General features: G+C 48.9%; 2 protein-coding genes across 3 annotated transcripts in view; one reads left to right on the top strand and one right to left on the bottom strand.

Annotated features, from left to right (window-relative positions):
• The window catches only part of TMEM243 (transmembrane protein 243), a 12,946-nt gene extending 6,152 nt beyond the window's left edge, over positions 1-6,794 (top strand). The window contains exons 3-5 of one of the 2 annotated variants that reach the window (XM_026713166.2): positions 2,329-2,379; positions 4,955-5,059; positions 6,201-6,794. In XM_026713166.2, coding sequence (XP_026568951.1) covers positions 2,329-2,379; positions 4,955-5,059; positions 6,201-6,323 — 279 coding nt within the window. In that variant the 3' untranslated portion in view covers positions 6,324-6,794. The remainder of the gene's footprint in view (positions 1-2,328; positions 2,380-4,954; positions 5,060-6,200) is intronic. The other variant, XM_087933924.1, reaches the window with a different exon arrangement.
• Positions 5,406-26,253, bottom strand: part of DMTF1 (cyclin D binding myb like transcription factor 1) — a 25,375-nt gene continuing 4,527 nt past the window's right edge. The window contains exons 2-17 of the mRNA XM_026713159.2: positions 25,913-26,029; positions 24,119-24,244; positions 23,179-23,273; positions 22,890-23,004; positions 22,020-22,096; positions 20,853-21,010; positions 19,385-19,417; positions 18,824-18,933; positions 17,857-18,085; positions 16,345-16,496; positions 14,470-14,685; positions 12,098-12,183; positions 11,194-11,352; positions 10,014-10,376; positions 8,682-8,826; positions 5,406-7,830 (exon numbers count right to left, since the gene is read on the bottom strand). Coding sequence (XP_026568944.1) covers positions 7,721-7,830; positions 8,682-8,826; positions 10,014-10,376; positions 11,194-11,352; positions 12,098-12,183; positions 14,470-14,685; positions 16,345-16,496; positions 17,857-18,085; positions 18,824-18,933; positions 19,385-19,417; positions 20,853-21,010; positions 22,020-22,096; positions 22,890-23,004; positions 23,179-23,273; positions 24,119-24,244; positions 25,913-26,021 — 2,283 coding nt within the window. The 5' untranslated portion in view covers positions 26,022-26,029 and the 3' untranslated portion in view covers positions 5,406-7,720. The remainder of the gene's footprint in view (positions 7,831-8,681; positions 8,827-10,013; positions 10,377-11,193; positions 11,353-12,097; positions 12,184-14,469; positions 14,686-16,344; positions 16,497-17,856; positions 18,086-18,823; positions 18,934-19,384; positions 19,418-20,852; positions 21,011-22,019; positions 22,097-22,889; positions 23,005-23,178; positions 23,274-24,118; positions 24,245-25,912; positions 26,030-26,253) is intronic.

Genomic DNA, 26,253 nt, shown 5'->3' with positions numbered 1-26,253 from the left:
TAATCTAGACTCGTTGAGATAAAAAGATGCCTTGAGGATCCCACCCTTTGGAAGGGGCACCACCCCAGGGCAAAGGGCTGGCTGGATCAAACGGAGAAGGAAGAAAATAGGGGCTCACAACCGGTCTCCCTTAGGACGAGTTGGGAGTAATTTGGCCCGCAGGGAGTAGATACCATAGTTGTAAGAGTCAGAATTGGTCGTCTCGTTTTTTTTTTTTTTTTCTGCAGCTCTGTTATAAGTTTGAACAGTTGCTAAAGAAATGGTTGTAATTTGAGGACTTACCTATACAGATTTGGTTAATTCAGAACTCTAAAAGAATTGGAAGGGACCTTGGAGGTCTTCTAGTCCAGCCCGCGCCTGCTCTGGCAGGAAACCCTACACCATTCCAGACAAATGGCCGTCCAGTCTCTTCTTAAAAGCCTCCAGGGATGGAGAACCTACAACTTCTGGTGGCAAGTAGTTCCACTGGTTAATTGTTCTCATTGTTAGGAGGTTTCTGCTTAGTTCCAGGTTGCTTCGCTCCTTGATGGGTTTCCACCCAATTGCTCCTTGTCCTGCTTTCAGGGCCTTTGGAGGATAAGTTGACACCCCCCACCCCCCCTCCTCTTTGTAGAAGCCCCTCAAATATGGAACCTCTGCTCTCATGTCCTTCTTTCCATTAAACGAGTCATAATCCGATTCAACCGGATTCCCAGGAAAAAGCTGCCCAGGAATCGGGTTGAATCGGATTATGATTCGTTTCATGGAAAGAAGGAAGGAAGGGAAGAGGCATCTGGTTGGACTTCCCCAATACGGCTAGTTCTCAGTGTATGACCACAACGGAGCCCAACATTTCTGTTGTTAAGCAAGACAGTTGGTAAGTGGAGTTTTGCCCCATTTCATGACCTTACCTGCCGCCATTGTTAAAGAGAATCCCTGCGGTCACACAGTCGTTAAGTGAACCGGGCTTCTCCCGTCGACTTTGCTTCTCAGAAGGGGGCTCACATGAGACCCCGGGGGACCCTCCCGCCCTCGTAAGTACGAATCGGTTGCCTTTCATGTGGATCGCGTGACCCGGGGAAATGCTGCAACGGTGCTGTGAAAAACGGTCACAAGTCATTGTCTTCTGTGCCATCCCTAAGTTGAGGACTACCGTAGATGCAGTGGCATGTGAGGACACACCCATTCCCAAAGTGGACCATGGGAGCACCCACTCCTTCAACCGGTTTCTCCCTTAACGGCCCGGGCGCCTCTCGATGTAAAATAAGATTCCTCTCCATCCCAGACCAGCCTCCTCACTTGGCCCCTACAATACTCAACAGTTGTAACTCTGCTTTCTCTAAGCTGGCCCCTTCCCTTCCCTTCTTTTTCTCCTGGTAGTAACCTTTGCAAAGGATTAAAACAAGTCCTCCACGGATTCTGCCCAGCGGTAGGAAAGCCCCCTCTGCGGAAAGGAGCGGGGGGGGGGGTGTTCTCAGCAGGAGGGAACCAAGGAGTAAAGAGGGAGGAAAGCTGAAGTAGCGGTTGTGATGAACCCGAGAGAAGCCAACTGGGGAATTGCAAAGGGGGCTGAAGACCCCAAACAATCTTTCCTTTGTGTCATTTGGAAAGGGAGGCCAACTGGTGGGCCTTAAGCCCCCCGAAGCATTATTAGTGACGTCGCTGCTGCTGTTGGGACCCCGGTAGGGACCCCCGTTTAAATCCTGAGTCTCAAGCCAAACTTCCAAAACTTCAAAAGGATTTATGGGAAGTTAACATGTCCGGCACTGCCTGGGTGTAGCTGACTCTCAGGCACATCATTCCTTGTCGCCCTTAGCCCTGGGGGTGTCATAAATCATATTCTCCAATGAGACACATCCCTAGCCCAGAGTCATCCATCAGGCTCTCCAATGAAGAGATTGGCGCGGCAGAAACTTAGTTTTCACCTAGTTACTATCTTTGAAAAACTACTGATGGAATGCACTTTTGGTTTGCAAGCCGCCACACTGCTCTTTCGAACCCCTTTCTGCTGGCCACTCTAAGACAACCATAGGAACACCTTAGGAGTTGACAGCTGCATTGATTGCGAAGAGAGAGACACGTCCTTATTTACGACGTTCGTCCCTTCAGTGTGAAAGGCCTCTTCCCAGTTGCCCTCCCAGCGGTTTCCTAGCCTCTCGGGCTCCTTCGCTTGAAATCTCGGAAAAATTTCCCTTCGGGCTGAGATGCCGCCTGGGATTCCTTTTGCCCCGTCACCCAGCCAGCACCAGCTCTCTGCCCTTTTTGCAATCGGTTCAACATCCTGTCTTCTGCAGAGCACGCCTGGTTTGCTTATTCTTTTTCTTGTCTTTGTCTTGTCTTGTCTTTCAGGACAGAATAATCAATTTTGCCGTTGGCATCGTAGCTTCCTTGTTGCTTCTAGTAAGTATCCCGCTTGGCCCTGCAAACCTAATTCGGGAAGAGAAGCTAGGTTTGAATCGGTACCCAAACGGTTCAGATCGGGTTTGCCTCCTGGCAGCTAGTAAGGGGGGGCATTAATTATTATTATTTCAACCCCCCAGGGAATAGCAAAATATTCATTCCACCCATCCCAATACCTTTTATAATGCATTTATAATGTACATTTTGGCATTGGTTTATTTTCAAAACCTTCCATTTGTTTCCCGCACACACGGATGCTTCCATTTCGTTAGCAGCCATTTATAAAGGTTTGAGGTGTGCATTGCAGCTAAATAGACAGCTCAGAGCACTTTAATAGGGGGAGGAGCTGGCCAGGGCCGGTTTAAAGAAAGAAAAAGGCCCCCCCTTAACACCTGCTTGAAAGGCAGCTAAATGCACCCAGGATTGGCAGCCTCTGCCTTCCTCTCACCTGTTTCCAGATGCGGCTGCCGTAGACGGAGCTGCCAGGGAAAAGCTAATAATTTTTCCATGGTGAAAAAAATAAGAATCTGCTGGCTGGCTGGTTGCCCCCTCAACTTACGGCCACAATGCAGCCCAAAATTTCTGTTGCTAAATGAGGCTTTCATAAGTGAGCTTTTAACAACCTTTCTTGCCATCGTTGTTAAGTGAATCGGGCCTCCCTGTTGACTTTGCTCATCCGAAGGCTGCAAAATCACGGGAAAATTGCGACTGTCATAAATGTGAGTCGTTTTGCCAAACGGCTGAATTTTGATCTCTTGGCCACAGGGAGGCTGCAAGGGTCACAAGGGTGAGAAAGGGTCGTAGGTCACTTTTTTTTTCAGTGCCATCATAGCTTTAAACAGTCACTAAGTGAGCTGTTGTAAGTCAAGGACCGTAACCTGGATAATGTCCCCGTCCCATCAGAATGACTCGCTTAAGAAACGATGAACCCGCAGGTGTGTTTGGATGGTTGCCCGTCCCAGGGCTCACAGGGTTACCCCTCGCAACCATCCCCCCCCCGGGGGGGAGGGAAGCCTGGTTCGCTTAACGACCACACCCCTCACTTAACAGCTGCAGTGATTTGCTTCACCACCACGGCAAAAAGAGTCTGAAAATTGGCAGACTTTCCCATCACCTACTTCTTAGCAACAGAAATTTTGTGCCCCCATTGTGGTCGTAGGAAGAGCTACGTGGAAGGTGGGAAACGTGCAAGGAATTGGGCCACCAAGGGGCCATCCTGCCGTTGCCAGCGGTGGAAAAAGGGGTGCTGAGAAACAGACACTTTGGAGCAAGGGCCTTCAAACTTGGCAGCTTTGAGACTTGTGGACTTCCAACTCCCACCGTCTATCCATCCATCTATTGTTCTATCTATCTATCTATCTATCTATCTATCTATCTATCTATCTATCTATCTATCTATCTATCATCTATCTATTTAATCTATATATATAGATTAAGCCAAGCCCCCACCCAATCAAGTCCCACCCCCACTGGCAGTTAAAAGGAAGCAGCAGCTGCAATCTCACATTACTCTGAGAAGCACAGAGCCGGAGACAGAGGCCTGAAGATGATGAATGAGACTTCATCGAAACGTTGCCTAGATACTTCGAATCTTACGCAGGAGAAAACCCGAACAACCAAAGATCCATATATATATATATATATCTCCCCCAAGGGCCTTCAAACTTGACAGCTTTGAGACTTGTGGACTTCAACTCCCAGAATTCCTGAGTTAACATGGCTGGAGAAGGAATTCTGGGAACTGAAGTCCATAAGTCTCAAAGCTGTCAAGTTTGAAGACCCATGAGCTAATCTATCATCCATCCATCTATTGATCTATCTAATCTATCATCTGTTTATCTATCTCATCTCTCTCTCTCTCTCTCTCTTTCTTTCTTCCCACCAAGGGTCTCCAAACTTGGCAAATTTAAGACTTGTGGTCTTCCAACTCCCAGAATTCCTGAGCTAACATGACTGGAGGAGGAATTCTGGGAGTTGAAGTCCACAAGTCTCAAAGCTGTCAAGTTTGAAGACCCATGAGCTAATCTATCATCCATCCATCAATCTATCTATCTAATCTATCATCTATCAATCTATCTCATCTCTTCCCCCCCACCCAAGAGTCTTCAAACTTGGCAAGTTTAAGATGTGTAGACTTCCAACTCCCAGAATTCCTGAGCTAACCTGACTGGAGGAGGAATTCTGGGAGTTGGAAGTCCACAAGTCTCAAAGCTGAAGACCCCTGGAGTAGAGACAGTGGTTTCAACAGTGGTTGCATCTTTTCGTTCACCCTCACCAGAGTTTCAGTTAGCTGGCCAAGCACCGAACTTGCGTTGCCCCGATTCCCCACGTGAGGCCGAGGCGTGAAATCTCAGGGCGTTGTGTCAAGCGGTGATGGGGAAGAGCAGCTCTGCTGTATTTGGATTAATATTAGAGGTTTATCTTAGATGGAAACCCTCAAAGATAATCACATCTGACAAAAGGTTTGTTTTCTGTGAGGATAAAATGAACTTACTTTCTCCCTTTTTTCTTTCTTTTTCTCCCTTTTTTCTTCCTTCCTTTTTTGTTTTCTCTCTCTCTCTTTCTCTCTCTGCAGGTCACTTTAATCAGTGCTTTCGTCTTTCCTCACCTACCTCCAAAACCAGTGAATATATTTTTTGCTTTCTGCATCTCCTTGAGTTGTGTTTCGGCTGGCATTCTTGTAAGTGTTGTTGTCTTTATTTTTGTGATGAAGTTGAAGTAGACCTTGCTCAGAGGAGGCGAGGACAATAGCGTATGGCTACCATGGAGAGCTGTAAAAATACTGCAAGGCCCAAAGTCAACTAGGAGTCAGGTCCACAGAGGACGTCTTCGGTATTTGCACTAGCTGCAGTAGCAAGCATGGGCCCTAAGCCAGGTTTCAGACTACCACTTGTAAAATGGTGGCTGTGTCGAGTTGTAGCATTTCCACTTATAGAAACAAAACGATAAAGAGCCCCGAACTTCCTTGATGACACCCTCCTCTAAGCTTCAAGATACCCGCAAGGTGGAAATAACGAAACGCAAGGTTATTTGCAACTGGACTTTAATTAGATCTTGATTTCTTCTTGGCCAGAATTTTGAGGAATGTGGCCTGCTGGATCAGCACAGCCACCATCCCACAGGGTGGCACCTCTGAGATACGTCCTCGCCCAAGGAAATGACACCCGTCAGAGCAGATGCCCGCAAGGATTGTGGTTATGAAAAAGCGGCCTACCCTTTGGCTAGTCTTCGATATCACAGCCCTGCGCCAATGCCTTAGAACAAGGGTCTCCAAACTTGACCACTTGAAGACCTGTGGACTTCAACTCCCAGAATTCCACAGGAGTTGAAGCCCACGGGTCTTCAGGTGGTCAAGGTTGGAGACCCTTGCCTTAGAAGCAAAGCCTCCACTGCAGCAGTGGGATCCTCCTACCTGTTTCACGACTGGTTTGGGGATCGCACACTTCGACTGCGCGCACAGCTTTCCCCACACCAGCTGAGGCCTGTAGCGCCAATCAGCTGAGAGGATAAAGAGAAGCCCAGGGGAAGGCCAATCCTACACTTTTCTCTTCTTACTCCTCAGCTTTTTTCCCTCTTCTCAGCTGATCATCGGGGGATTTTTGTGTTTTACTACCGGTTCAGTTGAACCAGTACGAACCGGGAGCATACCACCACTGCTCCACTGGGTTCAGTTCCCATTACCAAGTAGCTCAGGTCCCCTGCAGTCTTCTCCACCTCAACCCCAGAAACCTGCCAGAGGCAGTCCAGAGTTCTGAGACGATGACGGCGTCTGCCTCCCCTTAATATTTTGTGTCTCCCTCTCCCTCTCTTCCCCCCTCCAGATCTATTGGTATCGACAAGGAGACCTCGAGCCCAAATTTAGGAACCTCATCTACTACGTTTTGTTCTCGATCATCATGCTTTGTATATGTGCCAACCTCTACTTCCATGAAGTGGGGAAATGAACTTTCCTAGGGTGAAGGTGGGGACGGTGTCCAGGCGCTCCCAAGGTCGCGTTTTTCAGCCCTGCTTGCTGGAGAGAGGACCAGGAGGGCCTCCTCACAACGCCCAGGGCACAGAGCCGGGAAGGAAGACCTGGAGGAAGGTTCACGGAGGTGTATTTTGCCGGTTCTTCCTTCACCAGTGAGGTGAAGTAGTGCAGTACAACAAGAACATTGCTTTAGGGGATTGTGGGGAGGGAGGGGGTGGTGGTGAGCCACACAATCGCTACTACTGCACTTAATGAACATTCCAGTTGTACGACGCTTGTGTTTTTTAAGAGTGGCACACCCTTTTTTCTCCCCCCGTTGTGTGGGGGGGAAAAAACACGGCCTTTTTTTTAATTATTACTACACTGTACAAAAAAAAACCCCCGCCCTCAGCACTGCAAATGTCTATACTACATTATAAATAAAAAGGCATCTACTATGACAGAAGAGTTTTTCTCGCTTGCATTGAGCTGGTTTCGTTTCCGCTCCTTCCCAAGGTGACTGACTGGCCGTGTGAACGACCAATTTGTGGTATGCAAACAGACTGCGGGCCGAACGCAGACTTAACAACTTGAGAGGAAGATGATCGGGAACAAGTCAATACTGATTTGGGTCATTTTTGTTTTTAACCACAGCCTTTTGTAGTGGGGAGAATCAGGTTGCCTTGGTCAAGTTGCACCAAATTTCAGCTTTGTGTTTCGGGGGGGTGGGGAACCTTCCCTGTAGGAGGAACGCACGGCGGCACCCATCGCCAAAGCTCGTTCCCGATGACACGTCTCCAAAAAGGGTCATCCAAGTTGGCTTCCTTTGCAGAGTTTGGCTCCCGCAGTCGATTTTTGAATCGACACAAGGAAGGTCTCCTCAGGGGTTTAAAACGGACTCCTAAGTTTATCGGGGTGGGTGGGGGTGTTAGCTGTAGCATTTTAAGGATTACGCCTGATCCTTCGGGCGCGACATCCGTTGCCAGCAACAGATTCTTCAGTTTGAAGGAGGATCTTGATCCGGCTTTCCCGCTGCTCAAACAGCCTGCAACCCCTAGAAAAAGACACCTTTTCTCCCTTCACATATCTTCTTGCTCCCTCGGTAGTTACAACGGCTGTAACTATAGTCTCACACCAAAGCAGGGGGACCGGTGCAAACCCTAAACGGTGTAATCTCAATTCCGGACGCTTGTTTCCTGCTGGGCTAGTAGCCTGGAGCGTTGAGAGTTCCTCCTCCCTGTCCATCCATCACGAGCCACCTTGAACGCAGAAACTTCGGAGGGGAGCCAGCCGGGATGGTCCCTCGTTCGAGATCAGAAGGGACCTCTGGGTCAGCCCTGCCAGGTGGACCCTCCTTTGACCAACGCAGGAGTTAATGGACCGGGAAGAGCCTCAGTGACAGCTGACCAAGTTCTCCATGCCCTTCGAGTCTTCCGAACTGGGGCTATCCAAAGAGGAGCTGGTAATGTGAGAATTCTCTCCGTGGTGTTGTAAGATGGGATCTAGGGAGAACCAAGACACAACGGGTTGACTCTGGTGCTGGCTAACACACATGCAACCTACACCCACTTTTTAAGGCTGGCTGCTTTAACCTTCAACTGAAAGAGGTAGCGGGGAAATGCCGCTCAGAATAGCAACAACTCTCCTTTGGCCTTCAGAGCAAACCCGAGACTCCTTTGCCAGAAGCTCAGAACCTCCAGGGGGTTCCTTGCAAGGTGAAAACACTCCCCTTCACCAAAAGTTCAGTACAGGCAGCCCTCAACTTACGACATTTCGTCTAGCGACCGTTCCAAGTTACAACAGCCCTGAGAAAAGGGACTCAGGACCGTTTCTCACACTTACAGCTGTTGTGGCATCCCCGGGGTCACATTATTTGCCTTCTTGACAACTGACTCGGGTCTGTGATGATCGCCGTGTCTCAAGGTCCTGTTGATCCCCCGATTCGTTTAACAACCGGGTTGCTCACTTAACGAACTGCACTGGTTCGCTTCACGGCGGGGGTGAGAAAAGTCGTAAAATGGGGGCCAGACTCACGTCATGAATTTCTCGCTTAGCGACAGAAATTCTGGACTCAGTTGCAGTCCTAAGTCAAGAACTACCTGCAGTGAGTTCAGAAGGACGCCCAAAACTCAGAAGGAACCAAGTCTTAGCTACGATGCAGGATTCGGCCGGGAGCAGAGCAAGCTCTGAACCTCCCCAAAGTGCAGAGTTAATGCCGAAAAAAGCAAAACTGTGAACAAACTAGGAGGAGGAAGGTGTGTGTTGCGAGAAGTTCACCACCTTGAGTTACTGGTTAAAAACGATAAAAGGCGGGATGTAAACTAAAAAGGAAGCTCAGGTGCAGGACAACTACCTGTTAAGGTGGTCAGAGGCAGCACTGGTTCTCCGTCTATGTCATCGGACGCCTGGATGAAGCCTCGGGGAGAAGGCACGATGAGAATGGCTCCGTCCAGCGAGGACTGTTCCACTGGTTCCTCGGCGGTGGGAGAGCCCAGGTCCTGCACAACGACAACGAGCAACAATGGTGCCCAGCCGGTTCCTCAGAATTTTAAAAGTGTTTTGGAAAAAAACCCATCACCCCCAAACAAAAGCTGAGCGTCGTGGAAGTGCAAAGGACGAAAATCTTAACAGTGTGAGGGTTATTAATAACTTTGTAACACCTAACTCCCACGGTCCTGCCTTATGCCAGAAGATACTTATCCAGGTAGTAGGGCTACATTGCTCGTCCTCCCTACTGCCTTCTCTTATTGGTATCTTTATGATTTATCGCTTCTGGTTTGTATCTTAGGATTTATGATTTTTAACTATGGTTTATGATATTTGAGTTATCACCTTGTTGCTTGCACGGATGCTCAAGAGCTTCTGCCCCGGAGACAAATTCCTTGCGGGTCCACTCACACTTGGCCAGATAAAAGAATTCTATAAAGAATTCTCAAAATCAGAAAGGAGGAGGGGATAAGCTGCCTGGGAAAGCCAAGGGAAATCATCAAAACCATTAAAGAGCAAACGTTAGAATATTTCGGACATGGGATGCAACGTCCAGAAAAACACACCCTACTTCACTTTATCCTCCAGGGAAAGATGGAAGGCAAATGAGGTCCAGGCACAAGAAGAACTTAGTGACTTCAAAATCTAAGCGACTGGTTTGGACAAAACTCAACGGCACTTTTTCGTGCGGCTGTTGATCAAAATAGGATGGCCAACATCGCCAACGCCCAATGACGGATATGGCACAAGAAGAAAGGTAGCCTAGTGGTGAAAATGCCCGTCTCCCATTCACAAGGTTGAGAGTTCAATCCTAGGCAGTGACAGATGTTTCTGTCTCCGGACGCAAAGAAAAAAAAATTTCTGCTGTGAACTCCGGATAGGCGTCAAGGAAGGGCATCCGGCCAGTAAATGCTCAGTTCCCTTCAGTCACCCTCACTGTCAAAAAGGGAGTTAAGAGGATGAGTTTTAAAAGGAAGATGAAAAACAATAAAGAGTTCTGCTAGGAACACAGAGAAGTCTTTTTTTAATGCATGGTGGGAATCAACTAGTCAAGAAATTAGGCAAGGGTGCTTTGAACTTCTCCCTTTTCTAATACTTAAATCCATTTCACATTTCTGCCAGATCTGGAGAACTGTGGCTTAGGGCGACGTAAAACTCAGCTCCGAAGGTTTATGAGTTGGGCTTTTTTCCCCCTTACCTCGGAAACGTAAGTGCCAGCCAAATCCGATGGACAGTTATCTTCCCGCTTGAGATCTGAATTCAGCATGCCGACGCCTGCTCTTTCCAGGAGCTCCGGGCTGCTTTGGCTGCCAAATTTGGAGGAACCGCCGGCGCTGTCTTCCCCTGGGAGTTTGGAGGGGCGGACGTCCTCTGGGAAAGAGTCCGTTTCCAGGGAGGTCGGTGTGCCCGCCAAGCCAACAGTCTGCAGGCCCAAATCGGCGCTCAGTTCCGCCTGGCTGGCGGGCGGAGAAACGTCTTCGGATGCCATGGTCCGGATGATGACGCTGGGCGCGTGGCACTGCACGGTGACGTTCTCCGTCGTGTTCAGCAGGTGCTCGGGCTGCGGGAAAGGGCCACACAAGGGCAGTTGGCTATTTGGCAAAGGTGGCATAGCAAACACCGCGGCTCCATTCATCCTCTTGGGCAGGGCAGATAGCGGCTGCTCGGTGCCAGGCAGGTTTTGGGGAGCGTTCGTAGAAGAAAGTGGAAACTGGACATCAGCCGCCTCATCTCTCAGCTTTGCCCAAAAGGAAGAGGAGGAATGGGGAAATTGGAAGGCAGGCCAACCAGCTTCCTTTCCTTGTGGGTTGGGATTGCTCCCTTCATCTTGGAGAATCCACACCCCTCCAACACACACACGTCACACATGGGCGTCTACTTACCTGCCAGGAACGGCGCACACACACACGTATGGAAAGGCAAAGCACGCACAGCAATAACCACGATACTGGCTGAACTGTTAGTGCCGTTGTTCAGTCTCCAAGTTATGTCTGACTCTGCAACCCCAGCGCTCTCTCCTCTCCTGGAGTTTCCCCAAATTCATGCTTGTTGCTTTGACGGCCCTCCCTAACCCTCCTCTGACCTCCCTTTCTCGTTTGGCCCTCCCTCTTTCCCAACACCAAGCCAGATTCACTTAACAGACTCAACAATTGCAGTGATTCACTTAACAACTGTGGTAAGACAAGTGTCTCAACGACAGAAAGGTTGGACTTCTGTGTGGCCATCAGTTGAGGGCCTTCTGCACTGATGAGGTCAGTCAAGAGCTTGCCAAACTCGCCAGCCAGAGCTCTGAAGGCCTCCCCCACCCTCAGGTGTCTCCTCCCCATGCCTCCCCCTCCCCCCCTCCCCCCTGGAGGCCTTACTGTCCTGATACGTACGGATAAGGCGTGGACTATGATCTGGTCTGGAGAGGCTGGGGCTGCAGCAGCCGTGAGGGTGACTGTGGGGCTGGCGGTTAGGGTCAGAGGCAGCCCCTGGCTGGAGCTGGTCTGGAGCAGGTAGGTGCCCGGGGTGCCAGTCGGCTGGAGGTGGAAGGACTACGGGTGGGAAGGGAGAAGGAAAAGAGAAGCGATCAGGTATTTCACGGCCATCTCAACGGAGCTCCTTCCCAGGGGGACATCAAAGAGAAACCGAGAAGCGGGTTTATAAAAAACGTAACTGGAACAAGGTGCGACAAACTAGGTTATTTCTACCAGTGATGGGATTCGTTTTACTACTGATTCGGTGGGCGTGGCTTGGTGGGCGTGGCAGGGGAAGGATATACTGCAAAATCCCCCTTCCCTCCCCACCCCACTGACCTGCTTTCTAGCTCCGTTCTCCTGGGCAGGGCAACCAAAGGAGACCCAGCCGATCAGCTGGGACTCAATGGGAGGCGGAGAAGAGACGGGGTTGGCGGGGCCAGTCAGAGGTGGGATTGGCCGGTTCTCCGAACGACTCAAAAGTTCTGCTACCGGTTCTCCAGAACTGCTCAGAACCAGCTGAAGACCACCTCTGATTTCTACTGTCTCCTATCTGGGCCACGCTAGTGGAGGATTCGAGGGGAGGCGAAGGCATTCGGAGAGCATCAGAATGGGAAATGCCGATGCTAGAAACGTGTTCGGCTTTGGACTGGAGCAGCCCTCTCCAACCTGGGCCACTTCAAGACTTGTGGACCAACTCCCAGAATTCCCCCAAGTCATAAAGCGGCCCCGGTTGGAGAGCCCTGCTCCAGAGCTTTCAACATCTCAGCTAAAACCTTTTCCCTGCAAACAGGTGTAATCGAGTCCACTCCCTAAGACTTACCGGCAAAATCTCAAAAGTCTGCAACGTCCCACTATTTAGTGTTATCGTTTCGGAGTCGACGGAAGCCGCAGGGGAATCGGCAGAAGCTACACAAGAGGCAACGAAGAAGAAGAAAAAAAACAGGACCAAAGGTTCAAATCAGTAAGCAGGTTCTGAACACAGTAATCACAAGAGGATGCAAAACAGAGCCTGCACCCAGGTGGTCAAAGCAGGAATAAGGGAAAGGACTCTGCATATTAAGTAGGGACCGTTGGCCCGTTGCTCCCTGGCCCAGATTTTGTTAGCTTCAGAAGAAGAATTACATTGCAGTCCACCTGTCATGCCCCCGTCAGAGTCTCTGAATCGGAGGGGGAGGCCGAGCGGCTGACGGGGAGGAGGAGTGGGGCTCCGCTGGCTGTAGAGGAAACTGGGGAAGGGCAACGTTCACTTGGGCAGAGCAGGGGAGAGGTAGAACAAGGGAGAGGGAGTTCAGAGGAAGACCCAGGCCCACCCACTCCTTCATCTTAGGGCACACAGGGAGAAGGGAGCAACATGGGTTGTGTGGCTTACGTGGGAGGACAGGGCCCTGATTCCTTTCATTAGCCACACCTGGGGAATGAGAGTTTAGGTGATATGCAAACTGAGTGTGGCAGCTGCTGGGAGCAAACGGGAGTTTATCCAGTGTTGTCGTTGCTGACCCCTGGCCTTGGCCAATGGAAACATCCAAGTGATCTTGAGTACAGCTTCTCTTCCAATTCTCTCTCTCTCTCTGTGTGTGTTATCGGTACAATGCTGTTCTCCGCTCAGTAACCTTCAGGGTCTGCAGGAAATCAATTCCCTAACTACAAAAGTAAACAGTCAAGCGCCACTCTGAGTAACTTCCATGTCCCTGATGGTGTAATCTTCTTGGCAATACGGACTATGACCAAGATGAGCAATGGTGGCCCCTGGAATCGCATTTTAAAGGAGGGATAAGCATTGGCCGGGATCCGGTGTGCGCCACTGATCCGTGTCTCGTGCTTCTCTCAGTCTTGGCAATCGAGAAAGTTTTCACCCCCTCCAATCACGGTGCTTTGATCCCGTTGCAATCCCCACTTGGGTAGGACTATCCGGGTTCTCAGCCCAAACCTGATTTGTCATCCATCCCGCGCAAACGTCCGCGCGGCAGCCGCATTCAAAGTACACAAGGAGGAACTGTGGCTAAGAAAGGCTCTGCAGGTTGAGCCAGGGGAGGGCTCGGGGCCGCTGGGAAGCCACAGTATCAAAAATGCACTGGCTAAAAGCAACCAGGGACCCCGTTACTGGCTGACTGAATGCAGCATTTTTTTAAAAGAACGAACGTGTGTTTGGACTGCGTTGGCTGGAGAGAAAGCGCCTCTGTCAACTCATAAAATATTTCTCTGGTCTTTTTATAGTTGTCAACAGAAAGGGAGGGGGAGCAGTGCAGCAGCTTGGAAACTGTACGTGCATTCCATAAATAGTTGTTCAAAGATAGTTTCTAGGTGACCGAAGTTTCTGCCGGGCAAAATTCTAACTGGAGAGCCTGATTGATGACTCTGGGCTAGGGAGGTGTCCCATTGGAGGATATGGATTACGATACACCCAGGCACCGATGGACAGTTTAACTCCCAATAAATCCTTTTTGAGTTTTGGAAGTTTGGCTCGAGACTCATGATTTAAATGGGGGGGAACTGCCGGAATGGGAAGGGAAGTGGGGAATGTCTGTATTCCCAGCATTATATAATTGGGGAAACACAGAAGAATTTTATCTGTAGATTTATGTATGGGTAGTCCTTGATTTATGACAATGGAGTCCAGAAGTCAACTAGGAGTTAAGTCCACAGAGGACTTCTTCGTTATTTGCACTATAGCTGCAGTTTATCTTGTGTTGCCTTTGCTTATCTGTGTTCCTGGCATCTTCCCAACCGTGTTGAGTTATTGCCAGGCCTTCACATCTGGAATTCCTGCTCCTGCCCTGCCAGACTAATGACCTCATTTGGCCTTGATTGGGCTTCTAGTTACAGTTCTTGTTGACCACGTTTTGGACTTGATTCTCTGCAGCCCAAGGCTGTTCCTGGGAGAGGTTTTTCTCCACCCCAAAAGGTAACCAGGGCATTGGGGGCAAAGTTGGAGCTAATAGAGGGACTCCTACTGATTATTTTGACTATATTGCCTTTGTGCCATGCCCCTTTGGGTCATCACATCCAACTTTTCATATCCACGTGACCACCACTGTGCTCCGCGCCATGCCGGACGAACCAGCAATAATATTTGCACCCTCCAAATGTTGCCGGTTGCCCCTTCCTGAACAGGCTCTTCCCCACCCCACACCCCATCCAAGAAGCAGCAAGGAGGGTCTGTTTAGGAAAAAAAAGAGAGCTCTGGTGACTTACAGACATGGGTGATCTGGAGAGGGATCTGTAAGGCCGCCACGGAAGCAGGAGAGCAGACGGAACTCTCTTCCAAATGGGCCACGCGGATCTGGACATGCTGGACCCCGGAACCAGGGTGGGAATTTGGCAGCCCCGGTAAAGATTTAGCGTCTGGAAGTTGGTGTGCCGGAGCGTTTTTCTGGCTTTCATGCAGTTGCCTCAGACCTTTTATGAGAACTGGAAGGAAAAAGACACTCACGATTGCTGGACACGGAAACCAAGTGAATATTTGTAATCTATCTATAATCTATATTTTATATCTATATATAAAAGTGAAAGACCACTCAAGCATCATCACAAAATCTCCAGAACCGTAAAGTCTACAAACTTGAAATTTCGCCCATGTGTTCCTCTGGGCTTCTAGCGGCTCACTAAGAAAGGATTTTTCTAATGACCATCAGAGCATTTAGAGTATTTCCTATATTATCATTATTATTAACATGCTCTGATGCTAAGGAGCTCTACTCCCCTTCCCCACCTGGAAAGAAATCTCTTCCAAACGCAAAAGACAAGCAGAGGAGTTTCTGTTTCCGTTTTAATTTCACAGCAGCACCAAGCAGCTTTAGTACAGAACAGTTGAGCTAAGCCATGCCCAGGCTCCTTGCTGTCTCCTTGCTCACACAGCAAATAATTTTTCAGTTTCCAAACAGCCCTCAACTCTCACACACACTGACAGGATGCTACCCAGATGAATACCGATAGATGCTGGTAGGCAGAGGCAGAATTTTTATTTCCTTATTTTCCTTCCCAAAAACTAAGCTCAACCACACAGTTTCGTAGCGAAGCACGGGTACAGAGCTAGTAAAAAAATAACCAAGGGCAATTAGGCCCACCTTACACATTCACAATAGGAAATGAGAGCGAATAAGGTCTCAGGCTAGTCTTGCACTGACTCACTCAGTTATAAGTTATTTCGGCATTTCCAAACCTCGACAACTTTTTTGAGACGAGTGGATCCTCAAAGCCCAGCCTGCCTTGGTTGCCAAGGTTGGGAAATGCTAGTTATTATTTTTTTTTTTATTCAACTCTCTTCAAGTTACCAGAGGGAAAAGCCATCTTTCTCCCCAGGTTGGGATCGACGTTTCCCAAATTTTAGAAGGCTCGATGCAAGTTCCAGAGGGTGGTTGTGAAGTTTGCAAGGACCCTTTTTGGGGGGGAAAGGTTAGGCTCCGATCCCTCAACTAAGTGGGACACAACTCAGTGTGGATTTTGATGGGAGAGTTTTAAAAGGGGGACAGACGTCGGTGTCAGGGCTCCAACAAATCCACCCCCATTCGAATCATAAATCTCTAGCCGCCTCTCTCAATAGTAAAAAAAAAAAAAAAATGGATTAGAGTGGCCATGTTGGTGTTAGTTAGGTGCAGCTGACACTAAAATACATCCGTCATTCCTTGACCCTGGTCTTCCCCCCATGCCCTGGATGTATATTCTCCAATGGGACACATCTATAACCAAGAGTCCTCAATCCTGCTCTCCAGTAATAATCTTGTGCGCCAACAGCTTCATCTGCCTGGCAATTATCTGAGGCATTTAAGGAATGCACTGCTTCCCCCCCCCCCCACTTCCTTTCTGCTGGCAACTAAAAAGACCAAAGGAGTATTGAGCAAACTGGCCGAATGAGAGGGAAGCGTCAAGCGGGGAAATAGTCTTGGGTTCTTGCGTAGGCACAAGAGGGCAAAGCCTAACCCCATTTGGATGCCACTGAGCCTGATCTAGTCGGGTGGGAAGATTCCTGTAAAACAGGCACAAGCAATAAGGGGCTAACTGAACTCTTCCCCTGTAGATTCTGGCTATTCGGTCGGAGAGCAGGCCAGGAATCGACTGAGGTCACTTTACCGGGAAACGACACCTCTTTGTGGTTGGCGATTTGCCTCTTGATGGTCCACCATTTGCTCCGAAGCCACTGGGGGGAGCGGACGCTGCTCCAGCCTTCAGCCAGCAAATCCCAGTTGATGCCGTTTTCATCTGCGACCTCTAGCTCTGCTATTCTGACAGGATCACACGCAGAAAGAAATGGTTCCTTTTAACAAATATTCGCCTTCGGGGATGCACGCATGCGCACACGCACACACACACACACACACACACCCCTCAAGTAGCCTCTGGCTGCAAATAGTCCAACCCAGTGCTGTGTACACCAAAGCTGCGCAACAATAAATCCGGCAGGGCAAATCAAGGAGCTTGGGAAACAAAAGGTCCAGAAAGCCGGAAAGAATGCAAAGAATCCAGGAAAGTTCAAATGTCGGCATTCCACTCTTCGGGGACTCAATGATTGTTCCCAACAGACGCCCCTCCCCACAGCGTCTCCTTAACCCTCCTCCTCCCCCTGCTGTGCCTTGTGAAGAGGGGCGGGGCACTCTCCTCCTGAGTAGCCGGCTCAGTCTGGGCTGTTCCCGCCTTCTCTCCACTCTCTGTGCTCTCGGATCAGGAGGGGGCGGTCCTTGCTCTTTGCCTGAGCTCTGTCTCCCATGGTCATCCTGCCCCACATAATCTCTCTTGGCTCGACTTCCAGCTCCTCTTCCCCCGCAGATTCAGGCTCCGATATGGGGGGCGGGGGGAGGGGCATGACACAATGCATTTAAATTAACTGGTCTCTCTCAAGCCAACCTTGATCCCAGGTAACAATCCGGAAGCATCCGAGCAGCTTTCTGGGAAGGGACGCAGGGAGGGTTTCTCATTGGCGGCTTCTAGGAATTGGTTCACTGCTTCCCTGTCTCCCCTATCTTTTCTTTTTTGTTCTTTTCCTATTTTTCTGGTGGTCTCCTTTCCCTTCCTACTTTTTAAGGTCGGCCAAAGTTGGCAGTGTGCTGCCACCTACAGGTGGTCCTCGACTTACAACAGTTCATTTAGTGACTTGTTCAAAGTTATGGTGGCACTGAGAAAAAAAAGTGACCGACTACCATTTTTCACGCTTACAACCGTTGCTGCATCCTCAGGGTCGCACGATCCAATTTTGGATGCTTGGCAACTGGTATTTATGACGGTCGGCGTGTCCCGTGATCCCCTTTGGTGGCCTTCTGGCCAGTCAATGAGGAAGCCAGATTCACTTAATGACCGTGTTTCTAGGTTAAAAACTGAGGTCAACCGCTGTGGCAGGAAAGGTCATAGAATGGGGCCAAACGGGCTTAGCAAATGTCTCACTTAGCCACATAAATGTTTTAGGTCGTAATTCGAGAACCGCCATTGTACTGGGAAGGCCCGAATACTTAAATAAGACATTCCTGGGAGCCTCGAGCAGAGGAGACGTGGCTGGGCGAGGCTCCATGCGTCCAAAGGAAGCCCTTGGGGGAGGCTGGTCTCCCCCGCTGCCCCCCAAGGCCGCCCCTCCCCGAGCCCAGCGGTGCAAACCTGAGGATGAGGTTGATTTCGTCCTCCTTGGTCCACTCGGTGCCTCCGCTCTGCTTCCAGTTGAGGTAGTTGAGCCACTTGGAGCGGCACTGCTTCTCCGACCGGCTCCCCACCCGCTCGGCCACTGCGGCCCAGGAGACGCCCTGCGTGACGATGTCCCCGGGCTCGGTGCTCGTCAGTTCGTGGACCACTTCAGCGAGTCTCTTCTCTTCTTTCTCCGTCCACTTCCCTGAAGGGGAAACGATCCAAACGGCCTTAGACTTATCGCATTTGGGGGAGCGTAAGACCCGCCTAGCTTTGGGGGAGGAGAACCAGGGGGGGGAAATGGGCCTCTGCCTCCCAGCCATTGGCCTCCCTGCAGCCAACAGCCGGTTTCAGCTTCAGCACAGCCTGATTAGCACAAGCAGCCGACGGTCGGTTGAGCGGCCTCCCGACAATCAGCTGTTTCAGGCTGCAGGGATCGCCATCGCCTATTGCCGTCTCTGTGCGCCCTGTTTATGGCCTCTATGCGCCCCATTTTCAGGGCAGGCAGGAAATGGGGCACGTGGAGGCTGAAAATTGGGATGCAGCCGATTTGGAGACACATAATTCACTGTCACCCTTGACCCCGGTTTTCCACCCCCCCTCTGGGTGCATCATAATTCATATTCTCCAACGAAACACGTCCAAGGCCAAGAGTCATCAATCATGCTTCTCCAATTAGAAATTTGCGGACAGAAATTGTGGTAGCTTAGCTACAATCTTTGCAAGATAAGAACGGGATGCACTTTCGGCTCCAAACGGCTGTCCTGCTCTTCCAGGTGGCTGCCCGCTCCCCTCCTGTTCATGGCCCCTCTCAAACAGGCATAGAAACGGTTTAGGAGTCGACACTAGTCTCTCTCCTGAAGTCGACGTAGGTGCCTTGCGTGCCAGGCCAGGACAGCAGCATGGCCTAGAGTTTCCTTGGCAGGTGTTTTAATCGCCGTACCTGTGTTGCAGGTGTCCTTCATCAGCCGGCACCGGTCTTTTACAGATGAAGCGCTCCGTCCGAGAGCGGCTCCTATCGTCGCCCAGTCATTCCCGTGCTTGATTCTTAATCTAAAAGGGGAGGAAAAGCGATTAATTTTTGCTCGTCGGGGCTGGGGAGATCAGCTGCCGCAGGGTGGGCTAATCTGCACGGATGGGAAGAGCCGCAAAGACGACGAGATCCTCTATCCAAAATGGTGTCTTCTATAAAGGGAGCACGGAAACAGTTCGGCTCTGTATGACCACACAGAGCACAGAATCAGCGAAGCTTTGCTAAGCAAGTTGTCTGCCCCAAAGCAAGCTGAGAGGCCTCCCCATGCCAATGCAGAGGCTTTGGGTGTGTGTGTGTGTGTGTGTGTGTTTGTGTGATGACAGTTCATTCACACAGTTCATTTGGACTATGTTCCTTTTCTTCCCTTGAGGGTCAATTCAGGAGTCTTCACTTGCCCATCTAAGAGGAAACCCCAGTTTCTTGAATGGGATATATGAGCGATTGGCAAAATCCGGCGGAATTAAAACTTACTCTTTCAGTTTTTCGATCTCTTCGGGAGTATACCTGTTTAAACATGGAAACAGTATATTTAATGAAGGTGGAAATATACGTTCGGAAAACAAATTCATCTCGGGACGCTACCTTGAGGAGAGCTTGGGGATCAAAGGGAAGTCCGAGGTCTCCTGTCCTTTGCTATCTTGCGGACAATTTGCTACCCTGTTTCCCCAATCATTGTCCCATCCTGAAAGTAAGTCCTAGCTTGATTTTTTTACACATGTGCCCCATATAAGCCCTACCACCCCCCAAAATAAGCCCTAATTAAGATCCCGGGCACTCCAGAGTGGACAGGTAAGAATTAAACCAGGGTGGGGATGGGGTGGTGGGATGGAGCTGCCCTACTACTTACCTTTGGACAGGTGTACCCGGGCCTCGCACACCCCGACACCTGCCTTGCCGGCCCATTTCTTCTGCAGTCGGCAAGGCAGGCCAGGCTTTCCTGAAGGCCTCTGGAGCCGAGAACAAAGCTCTGGATCGATCCAGAGCTCTGTTATATCGCTTGCAGAGGCCTTTAGGAAAGCCTTGCCGGCTGCAGAAGAAGTAGTTCCTGAAGGCCTCTGACCGCCAAAAGGAGCCCTGGGGTAGCAAGTGAGGTTAGTCAGTGGAGGACGCCACCCGAAAATAAGATTTGGTGCCGTTTTTGTGGCAAAAAAAGTAAAATAAGACAGGGTCTTATTTTCGGGGAAACGTGATAGTTTCCCATTGTCGGAAATTGTGATTTTAATGATGATGATGATGATGATCCCTGTGAAGGCGCCACCCATGAGCCTCTCTCCTCCACCTCCGTTGGATGGTGCTCAGGATAGGTGCTAGGAATGGCTGGAAGTTCATTTGGATTAATCTCCCAGATCTTCCAGCGAACTTCAGCACACGAGACAAGATTTCTATTTCCCCAATGTTTGGCCTTCTCTCTCATATGATATATATATATGTGTGTGTGTGTGTGTGTTTTCTAAGGTTATCGCCGGTATTTGTATGTGGATCTTTGGTTGTTCGGGTTTTCTCCCGTGTAAGATTCGAAGTATCTAGGCAACGTTTCGATGAAGTCTCATTCATCATCTTCAGGCTTCTGTCTTCGGCTCTGTGCTTCTCAGAGTGAATCTGAGTGAATCTTCGGCTCTGAGAAGCACAGAGCCGAAGACACAAGCCTGAAGATGATGAATGGGACTTCATCGAAACGTTGCCTAGATACTTCGAATCTTACACAGGAGAAAACCCGAACAACCAAAGATCCATATATATATACATACATACATACATACACACATACATACAAACATACATATTATTATATCAAAATAGTTCCCTGGTCAGTTCCTTCATTATGACTTCCGAACATTTTAAAGCCCGTACTCCTCTCTTCCACCTAGAACCTGGGGCCCTGGAGCGGTTCCCAGCTCACACTCCTCCCCTCCGGGTCAAACCTTAGGAAGGTTCATACTTGCCAACGTGGTTTCGGTCATCGTACATGCGAAGGACGCGTCTATAAACAGCAAAGAGAGGCCGGTTCAAACCCCAGGCGATGGTCCTGTAGAAATCTTTCCTTTCGTCTTTCGACATCTCAAAAATGATCTCGGTGGCATCTTTGATTCCACGGGCCTGTTTACACACAGAGGACAATTTCAGTTTCCCTCCTTTGACAGGAAGTTAAAACTGATTTTCTTTCCTTTTTCTGAACGGCCTTCCCAAAATAAGTAGGGCGACCCAAACTCTAATCAATCTTAGTCACTTCCTCTTCACGATGACAAATTTGGGGGGCAGGATTGGATTTTGCAGGTTTAAGACAGTGGCTGAACAACCCAGGTTTTCATACTATTGCCTGGTTATACAATAATTGTAATAACTACAGGTTAAATAGGAAGTTAAACTGAGACGGAACTGACGTTTTTTCCTTTTTGAAAAATAACAGCCAGCAACCAGGAAAAGGTGCAAAATTCTTTTCCCTGGAAATCAACACGGAACAAATGGCCTCTTATTTCGAATGGATTCTGAGATCAAAACAAGGATGCTCAAATCCATAATCTTTTTTATACATACATACATACATACACACACGCACGCACGCGCACACACACACACCCTATTATAAACGAATCCAGCTAAAAAGTTCTTTGTAGCTGGCTCACTGAGGGGGACAGGCTGATTAGGAAACTGGGCTGACTTGGGCCTCCTCGTGCGCTTTTTAAGAAAAGGTTGAATCAACATCAGTCAGGATCAAACTGAGGTTCAGGATGTCCCGATTTAAGAGTTACTGGCTTCATGACAACTACTGAGTCTTTGATTTAAGGCTATGAGAAGGTCAGACAGTCCCACGTTAAAGAAAAGCACCATTCATTGTTTGGTTAAATGGGTAAGTAAACAGTCTGGATGCTGCTTAACCAGATTTATTGCTTTGTAAGCTCCTGCAAACGCAGATGAAGAGTGTAGCCTCTTCACATCTGGAGCGAAAGGCACCCGTCCGTACCCAGAAGGGAGGTTTTCCTGGAAACTGGGGGCTACAAGAGAGATGGGAGAACTCTACGGAATCCCACGTATAAAACCTCTGAAACCCGTCCGACGGAAGAGACCGACGTCTGAAACTAGGACGCATATCGAGAGCAACACAAACCTTCAAATAACGCTCAATGTTACTCATCAAAATCTGAATTTCTTCCTTCGACCACATGCCCTGTTTCCACTTATGACCTTAAAAATGGAGAAGAAGCTGTCACACACAGACACCCCACCAGCAGTTCAACTTACTGATTAGCACAGAGAAGTGGAGGTGGTTTCTTTACATCAGAGGCCTCCAAACTTGGCAACTTTAAGACTTGTGGACTTCAACTCCCAGAATTCTGGGGCTCCACAAGAAGTCCACAAGTCTTAAAGTTGCCAAGTTTGGGGACTCCTGATTTAGATCCACTTCTAATCCAGCAGATAAATTTTAGTAAAATTTATCATAGCCACTATAACATCATTTTTTGACAGAGAATGGCAATTGTTGGGTGGCTTAAAACATAATGTTACCATCATTACATCAGAGTATAATTTTTTTCAATGTTTTTCCGAGTCATGCAAAGTGGTTTTATATCTGTGCACCCAATTCAATAAGCGCTTATCTGTTATATTTTCATACATGCAACAAAAGTCATACTTATATGTACACAAATGCTGGCATTTAGCACTGATAATAAATGCCACAAATTGGATTTCTAGTATTTCTAGACAAGGAAAAAAAAATGTAAAGGGTGGAATGCCAGGGAATCCAATAAAATACAAGTTATAATAATTTAGCCATACCCTAAAAAATACTAAATATAAATATTCATTAGCTCTTATTGCAAAATAAGCTAGCGTATTGTCCTCAAGTTATTTTCATAAAACAGATTGATTCTTCTCACAATAAGGTCATACTTTTGTGTCATGCACCAAATACTCAGAGGCCTCCCTCCTGTGGAAGGCCCCGAGAGGCCTCCACAAACGGAAAATGCAAACTTGCCTTTGTTTGTTAAACAATCCTTGTCTTCTTTGGTCGTAAACCAGGCCTGACTGACAGCCGAGACTTCTTCGTTGGCTAAAGAAGAGATTTCGTCCAGTTGCTCGTTCTGAAGGATCTGGGAGAGGCAAACAGGAAGCTCTTTAAGCCACGGCTCCTCTGACCACAACCGCCTCGAGATGGGTGGACGTCAGCACTCGGAACAATAAACTCTTATGTTTTATACTGTCAAGTCCTGCCAGAGCCATGGCCGAAGACTTCACGGGACACCTGTAGGGGCTGCTTCACGTACCTGAATCTGAGTCACCGTTCCTTCGTTAACCTCATGGTCAGCTACTTCCGTGGTGGCCGTCATGGTCACCTCAAAGCTCTGGTCACTTTCTGAAACTGGAAAGCACAGCAAGGATTGCTGTAAATGTTCTTCTCACCTGCGCACAGCGGCTGCCCTCCCTCCTTGGGGCACAGGAGCTGGCTCTCCTTGCTATTTCTGCCTTGCCACCTGTGTCCTTTAGGGCCAGTTTGGTCTTAGTGGTGAAGACACCAGGAGACGGGGAGCTCGAGTCCGGCTTTAGCCATGAAAGCCAGCTGGCTGATCTTGGGCCAGTCCCAGTCCCTCAGCCCAGCCTACCTCACAGGGTTGTTGTTGTTGTTGTTTTGGGGAAACCTGACAGGGAGGCTCTAGATAGAAGGAGGAAGGTGTGTTGGATATGTTTGTTGCCTTGAGTTGCTTGCAAAAATAATAAAAGTGATATATGAATGAAAGAATGAATGAATGACTGGAGTGGATGGAGGGATGAGTGGATGGATGGCAATGAATGGATGGATGGATGAGTGGATGGATGAATGGAGAAATGAGTGGGTGGATTGATGGTGGATGAATGGATGGTGGATGAAGGGATGAATGGATAAATGAGTGGGTGGATGGATGAGTGGATGGATGAGTGGATGGATGGATGGATGAATGAATGGATAAATGAGCGGGTGGATGGATGAGTGGATGGATGAATGGATAAATGAGCGGGTGGATGGATGAATGAGTGGATGGCTGGCTGGATAAATGGTTTACAGACTGGGGTAAGGAATAGTGGATCACTTGACCAGCCAAACCAGAATTCCCCTCCCCCCCCTTTTCCAGACCCTCCTCCTGGTCCACCCGTGTGGTCTCCCTCGAGCAGCCCCCCTCCCTCCCTCCCTCCCGCGGCCTCCGCAGAGCCTCCCAAAGGGCCCCTTACTTGGAACCGCGACGACCGAGATGCAGGGAGGGTTGCCTTCAACGCTCTCGTCATCTTCCGAGGATAAGCAGAGCCTTTTGTGGGGGGGAGGTTCGGGGCTGTCTTCAGAGTCTACGCCGTCTGCCTCTAAACGCCCGCAGAGAGAAGGGGGAGAAGGACAGCCGTGAGACTTGGAAGGGAACCAGATCGGACATGATTATTATCTCCTGCGGAACTGCCTGCTGCAGGATCAGGGAAGGCCGCTGCCTGACACTCAACTGGAAATCCTAGGGAGAAATGGAGTCACTGAAAAAAGGGCCACTTTCGATTAAGTTCCTGAAAAATATTCACATTTTAGCTCTTGGTCTGCGGTACACAATCCATTTTCTTCTTCTTCTTATGACCCTTCAATCGCTTAAATGTGGAGTTTAAATTCAAGGTGGAGTCGGGCATCTGAGTGGAGCTGAGCATTTACTGGCCAGATACCTTTCCTGACACCTGTGCGGAGTGCACTGCAGATGTTTTCTCTTTGCACCAAGAGAAATATCTCCCGCTACTTAGGATTGAACTCTCAACTTCCCAAGTGGGAGGAGAGCGTCTTCACCTCTAGACCGCTGTGCCATCCACACCTTTACTCCTTTTTCCATCCCCAGAGACTAGCAGCTCCTGTTTAGCGGTGTGATTCTTCGCTTATAAGAAAAAAAATAATTAAAAAATGCATTAAATGGAGAAAAAGTTCAAAAAGTCTGACCTGCTCTCTGGTACAATGCCCTCTAAAGAATGAATGGCCTAATTTCCTTTTTTGTTTTAAAGTGCAACTTCCAGTTCTAATATTTTGCCCACAATATCATTAAAATGAATTTCCTTTAGTCCAATTTTCATACACGTTAAAATCTAATGGTTTAAGAGCCGTTCGTTGCAATAACCAAACCATCATAAGGAAGCATTTGTTGCCTTAATGTACAATTCCAATAAGAGTCATCAAAGCTATTGTGCAATTGTTGTGCAATTAATGTGTGTGTAATTGATGCGGTCTCACTCTCCCACATCCAATTCCACTCTCAAGCAAATTGAATGTAAGGAGCAAAGTCTGCAAAACTCTTTGCTGGAGACCCCAAAAATTGGTTTGAGAGGGAAATGTCCAGACTGGTTCAGGGCTTGGCAGCTTCCTCAGAGGTTAAAGGCACTGAGCTTGTCAGCCGGAGAGCTGGCAGCAGCCCAGGTTTGAGACCCGAGCACTCTGTGACGGAGCAAGCTCCCCTTCCTTGCTCCCTCTCCTGCCCCCTGAGCAGTTCGAAAGCAGGCAAAGGCGAGTGAGAGGAATAGGTACCACTTGGATGGGAAGGTAAGAGTGCTTTCTGCGCCTCTGGTGTGTAGCCCTGCTGGCCACGTGACTGTCTTCGGACAAGGCTGGCTCCCTTGGCCAAGAAACGGAGATGGGCACCATGTCCCGGAATTGGACACAACCAGATAGGGAAAGTTTTACCTTCTTTTTAACCATACTTCATCAGTGAGATTACAGTCTGTTTTGAGGGGTGGCATTCAGGAAGTGAAGTGGGTGTCTTAAGAAAATGCAAGTCTTAACTCATCCATTGCATACCCTTTATTTTTTTTTAAAAGGACATTCCTGAAATTCCTCCAGGAAACTAAATTTCCCACCGACACTGAAAATGGTTTCTCCCAAATTTTACTACCAATCGAAGCCATTCGTCCCACCCAGTTGTGCAACTAAGCCCAATACCCTGGTCTGAGGAGTGCTTGTAATTTGAAATGACATGGATGAAAGCATACAGTCAAACAACAGGCGCTCAATACCATCCTGAGGGCAGTGAAGAATAAGGTTGCCTTGGGTGTCTTGTGTCAGAGTCACGGAATTCACGGTTTCCACTGTTACTGTGTCACATTCTTCTTCAACTGTGGTCATAATCAAATCTACAAGAGAAGGAATCACAGATTAGCCAGAGACAGGGTGGTCGTTTGTTCACCGGTGAAGGAGAATAGTGGAAGCCCAGGGTTCAACTCAGGGCTCCTTGGCGCTCTCTGCACATGGCCATTATTCTCTTGCAGACATTTCATTACCCAAAATAGGTAACATCACCAGAGTTAAGTCTACCCGCACTGACGATGTCGCCTAGTTCAGCTAACGAAACCTCTGC

The sequence above is a fragment of the Pseudonaja textilis genome, chromosome 5 (assembly GCF_049901715.1).
Source record: "Pseudonaja textilis isolate UNSWEBS1 chromosome 5, rPseTex1.2, whole genome shotgun sequence".
Classification (NCBI taxonomy): Eukaryota; Metazoa; Chordata; class Lepidosauria; order Squamata; family Elapidae; genus Pseudonaja; species Pseudonaja textilis.
This window is presented reverse-complemented; position numbering and strand designations above follow the sequence as displayed.